At 49.2% G+C, this 4,959-nt stretch overlaps 1 protein-coding gene across 1 annotated transcript in view; it reads right to left on the minus strand.

Annotated features, from left to right (window-relative positions):
- Window positions 1–390: 390 nt before the first annotated feature.
- VOLCADRAFT_93860 (uncharacterized protein) overlaps window positions 391–4,959 on the minus strand; it is a gene marked incomplete at both ends in the record, with an annotated part of 7,631 nt that continues 3,062 nt past the window's right edge. Inside the window, 5 exons of the mRNA XM_002953141.1 lie at window positions 391–429; window positions 1,220–1,602; window positions 2,737–2,960; window positions 3,708–3,797; window positions 3,839–3,902. Of these exons, the coding sequence (XP_002953187.1) occupies window positions 391–429; window positions 1,220–1,602; window positions 2,737–2,960; window positions 3,708–3,797; window positions 3,839–3,902 (800 nt within the window). The remainder of the gene's footprint in view (window positions 430–1,219; window positions 1,603–2,736; window positions 2,961–3,707; window positions 3,798–3,838; window positions 3,903–4,959) is intronic.

Genomic DNA, 4,959 nt, shown 5'->3' on the forward strand with positions numbered 1-4,959 from the left:
CCTACAGGACGGGGACCCCTGGGCGCTTCGCGCTGGGGCCCCGCCCAAAAAAAGAGACTAACTTGGCAGGATTCGGCATCACACGGGTGATGAGAAGGATGAAGGTGTCCCCACACATTTGGGGCCACATAGGGACTGCCAGGCTGATGGCCACGGGTAAAGCTGAACCCTCCTAATTCGTACATGTACAAGCAGCAAAGAGGAACCCAGCAAGGCAGTCCATGCACTCCATATAGTGACATGCGCGTACGTATGCATACACATGCAATGCCAATACGTAAGTCTGTTTTTTGGCGGGTTAGTGCCAGGTAGGGTTTGCCATCAGCAAGGTGGGACAATCCATCAATACTAACATATGTACCTAGATTGCTGCCCCAAGTCAAGTTGTTATTAGCAGCTGTTTGCCTGCAGGAAAGGCCCCGCCAGCCGCTACGGCGTGCAGCAGCAGCAGCTGCAGCAGCAGCAGCCTGACGGAATAATACGCGTATTCATCACGCACATCCAGCGGACGTAACGTTGTTTGGAGAAACAAACAATAATCGTCTTATAAATATATTATTATTACTAGAATTTCAAGCGGCTTACAAGAGGAATTCAGTAATATATCCCAACTTGGCGCAGTAGGAGTAGGTGGTTCCGTACGTGTCGTACTTCCACTCGCTTTTGCAAGGGCAAGCACCCCTCTCCGTGACCTGCTTGTCGTGATTAATGTGTTCGTTGCATCAAAGAAGCAAGCAGCGGCAGCCAAATGGCGTATCATCAGGAAACGGAGCCCGTAATTAACAAATAGAGCATATGTGTGTGTGTTGGCATCACATTACAAAGATAGCGCACGATTGCATATATATATGGCCATTGCAACCAGCAGAAGCGAAGACGGACATCAATACTACACGCAACTGAGACGTACAAAACGCTATTAGCATGCATCCTTTATTTCATGCTCTTTCGGCATCTATTTTTATACACCCCTGTAAAGTTTTCTATTTATGGTTTGTAAGCCGCACCATGGTACGATAGGTAGAGAAGCAAGGTACAAATCTGTCCTATCTATTATACATATACCAGCAGGGCGGGTACGACCTATAAAAACCATTATTTCTATAGGCTAGCCATTAGCATTATTCTACACACGTACATCTCTCCTAATTTTGGCCAGGTGGTGGAAACAAAACATACTCCTGCATGTGCTGCGATGGATGCATGCTCACGCACTTACCCGGCAGACATCGACCGAGGGGGTTGACGACAGCGGAGGAGGGGGGGCCGCGGCGTTCTGCGCATAGTACTGGCCCCAAGCGTACAACACGGGGTTCAGCTCCGCCGTCACGTAATGCGCCCGCTGCACCTGCGCTGGCGTGAAATGGCCCAAAGCTGCGAAGCAGACGGGGGTGTTGTACGTCATGTAGTTGCCCAGCTCGTCGTACCCGGGTTTACCGGGACAGCTGTCTGCCCAGGCGTTTTTGTCAGTATCTGGGATACCCAGCGTGCTGCTCCAACGAACGTATGTCGCATCCCAGTCGCCGCCGTACTTGCCCCAGAAGAGCTCCACACAGTACGACACAGCAGCAGGGTAAAGAAACATGCTTGAGGTTGCGAGGCCTGAAGGAGCGTACCGCAGAACCGGGTTGCAATAATATGCGTGTGGAAAACGGGAACATGCATCGATGCCATGCGAACGAGTCCAGCCGTAGAATCCATACATACATAATTCCAGGACCGGCGTGGGCTACCTCCGCCGCCATCACGTCCTTCCTTGATGGCCACTGAAAAGGCCTTTCAAGATGCTGGCGGCGCGCCTAGTGCGTATTGATAGACGAATAATATAGAATGCCGTGCTATCTAACAGCTGCTACATCTTTCGTTTTCATTTTTGTTCGCGTCTTCAAAGTTAAATCCTCGGCGAAGGCATTATTAAGCAAGCTAGACGTGTTCGATTACACATGCATGCCATGTTAAAATGGCCCACTGCCCACTCCACTCCATTGCCCACTGCACCTATATGGGGGGTATGCCATAGTGGACGCGTATGTGTATCCGTGGAAGCTTTGCATGGCTTTGGAGGCAAGCTTGCTTCTTCGGACACGCTTAAGTAAATTGTAGTAGTAGCTGGCCGCTGAAAAGGCCTCTCAAGATGCTGGCGGAACGCCTTGTAGATGATACGTGTACCGTACTTGTACAGCTGCTACAGTCAGCCTGGATTACAAGCCTGTATTGTAAGCATCTCCCAAAGCTCCCCCAAGTAGCAGAGTACCCTTATTCCGGGGTTAGGCTACCTAACCGCCGTCGTGCTTCGGACAGGCCCGTGTTACCCTCTCCCTTACATCCAACCCGTAACCGGTCACCATAGGGCCCTACACTGGGGAGTTTACTGAACCCCCTCCCTCCCTCCATACGAAGGCGGTTCAGTAGTTTCTACCCTCTCCTGACTAACCCCCCGGGAAGTGTGTCACGGGGGCTTTACCCCTCCTCCCTCTAGTGTCTTAGTATAGTAGCTGGCCGCTGCTGAAAAGGCCTCCTGAGATGCTGGTCAAGCGTTTTGCGCCTATTTGCAGTTGTTATGTGAGCCGTACTGTGTACCAGCTACTACACTTAGGGCTTCCTACGTCTTTTCAGATTGTTATTATCACCTCTTCGTCGTACCTGGTAGCTTAGATATTATCCGTCTCTATCAATATATTGTACTAGTGCACAATCGATAGACGATACATAATCCTGGAAAAGCCCCCCGCCTACCTGAGACTGGAGTGTCAATGACGTAGTCATCGTATTGATAACAGTCGGTGGAAAAGCTCCCGTAATCGAGGGGGGCGAATGTATGTTTTAGACCCAGATGATGGAACAGCTCGTGGAGGAGGGTGTTGGACCCATCATGATACATAGTCGGCGAATTGGAGCTGTCCATGGAAAGGCTGTCCCAGGACACGAACACGTAGCCTCTGCCAAGGTCAACGTCCGAGCTGTGTATGCATGGCAGCAGTATGAGCAGTAAGCATACATACAGCATGAATATACGGATGTGGACGAGCTTGCAAGTGAGGATGTATACGTATACGGGGCCAGCAGTATGCACGCCAGCAGTGCGTTGCAAGAGTGCCCGCCATCGTCAGAGGGCAGCAGGCAGCGCAAAAATGGAAGAAGGAAAAGATTCCTCAGAACCAAGGCCTGGTGTTTGCTAAAGAAAGGGGCGGGCAAATATAGGATTGGCTTAGCCAACAGGATTAAGCTATTGCAGCTATACATCCGCGGGGGGGGCAGGCAGGACAGCAGATAGTGGATGCATGCGGTAGGCGATGGAAAGCCATGCATGTGCCGTGTTGCTCTGACGCGCTGGCCAGGGCAGGGCCGAGGCGGCTGGATGGCCGTCGACTTATGTGCAATGCCGTGCAGTATGCAGATATTTTGTTTACGGTGCAGTGCGGTGCTGCATGTAATGTTGCATTCCCCGATTCAGAAATGCACATGCGGTGTTGCGCAAAAAGCGATTTGTGCCTGGATCCGGATCCCCTGCTACCTGCAGTCGGTTTTGCTATACGCTAGCATGCTAGCTAGCTAGCTAGCTAGCTAGCTAGCTAGCTAGAAGTACATGTATATCAGCTAAACCTGATAAGTAGCTGCGGCGGCCCCCGGCCTCTTTTGATTCACTGCGCAAGGGAGTTACCAAGAGGCTTCTTTACAGCGCAAGAGATTGACGATGCGACACGCACCCGCCAGCAAATGCAAAACCCAAAAAACCCGAATACGTCGCGTCCCCCGCAATGAAGATATTCACGCTCCGCGGGTAGTCCCAGACGCTCCTGCACGTAACAGGGAAGCGGGGCCTCGTCAGATGCCTTACCACGCATACGCAAATATACTTGGAAAAGCAAGTCGTGGGTAATCAAGGAAGCTGGCAGTACCTGCTGCATATGGTGCGATATAATAAGGTTATTGCTCAAACGAGCCGCGCGGTGTACTCGATTACAGAAAAAAAAAACATGAAGTGCCCTCATGGCACCAGATGGCTACATCGGGCTTTCTTATCGCCATGACGCACGAGCCTGCTGTCACTAAGACGGTCTTAGTATAGATGCATCAGGTCACAGCAGTACGTGCAATAATGTGGTGGGTACAGCGAATGCAGGGGAATCGTTTCTTTCAGATGTGGCACAACCTTATAATGTAACCGTGCATATGTTGTACTCTGTAAGGCATATCACGGGATCTGCATCCGCCGATGGGTACTTTTCCCTACAAACACGGAGGGGGGTTAAGAACGTTCTTAACTCGTTCTTAGCCCAGCCAAATTGATAAAATTGAATAACCATTAGAATGTTCTTACACCGTTCTAAGAACGTTCTAAGAACGTTCGTAAGGCATCCGTTTATCTTAAAACCATTCTTTGAAATTCTTTAGCATTCTTTGGGGCCCAGCAGTCTTAGGTATTCTCTTCCATTCTTTGGGGTGTTCTTATTCGTTCTTAGACCAACTTAGTGTTAAAGCATACTTAGCTGCTCTTTGGCCGGTTTTAACCATTCTTATCATAGGGTTGCTAAGTATGGCACTCGTTCTTAAGTCTCATTCTTAAGAAATAAAACCACTCTTTACCATTCTTTAGCATTCTTTAGGGCCAGCAGTCTTATGTATTCTTTTCGTTCTTTGGGGTGTTCTTATACATTCTTAGGCCAACTTATTCATTCTTTGCCTAAAGCATACTTAGCTGCTCTTTGGCCGGTTTTAACCGTTCTTACCATAGGTTCGCTAAGTATGGCACTCATTCTTAAGTCATATTCTCAGGAAATTCTTTTTGCTGCTTACATTCTTAAGCCTTAAAAAATGTGGGATTCTTAAGGGTCATGATGAAAATTCANACACACGTTTCGACCTCTGCATTCTCACATGCACCTCTATTGGTAGGCGCCCTTTATTAGGGTATCCACATGTAAGTTATTCTTACATTGAATCCATTTCGCGTATTGT

Source organism: Volvox carteri (assembly GCF_000143455.1).
Source record: "Volvox carteri f. nagariensis unplaced genomic scaffold VOLCAscaffold_34, whole genome shotgun sequence".
NCBI classification, from domain to species: Eukaryota; Viridiplantae; Chlorophyta; class Chlorophyceae; order Chlamydomonadales; family Volvocaceae; genus Volvox; species Volvox carteri.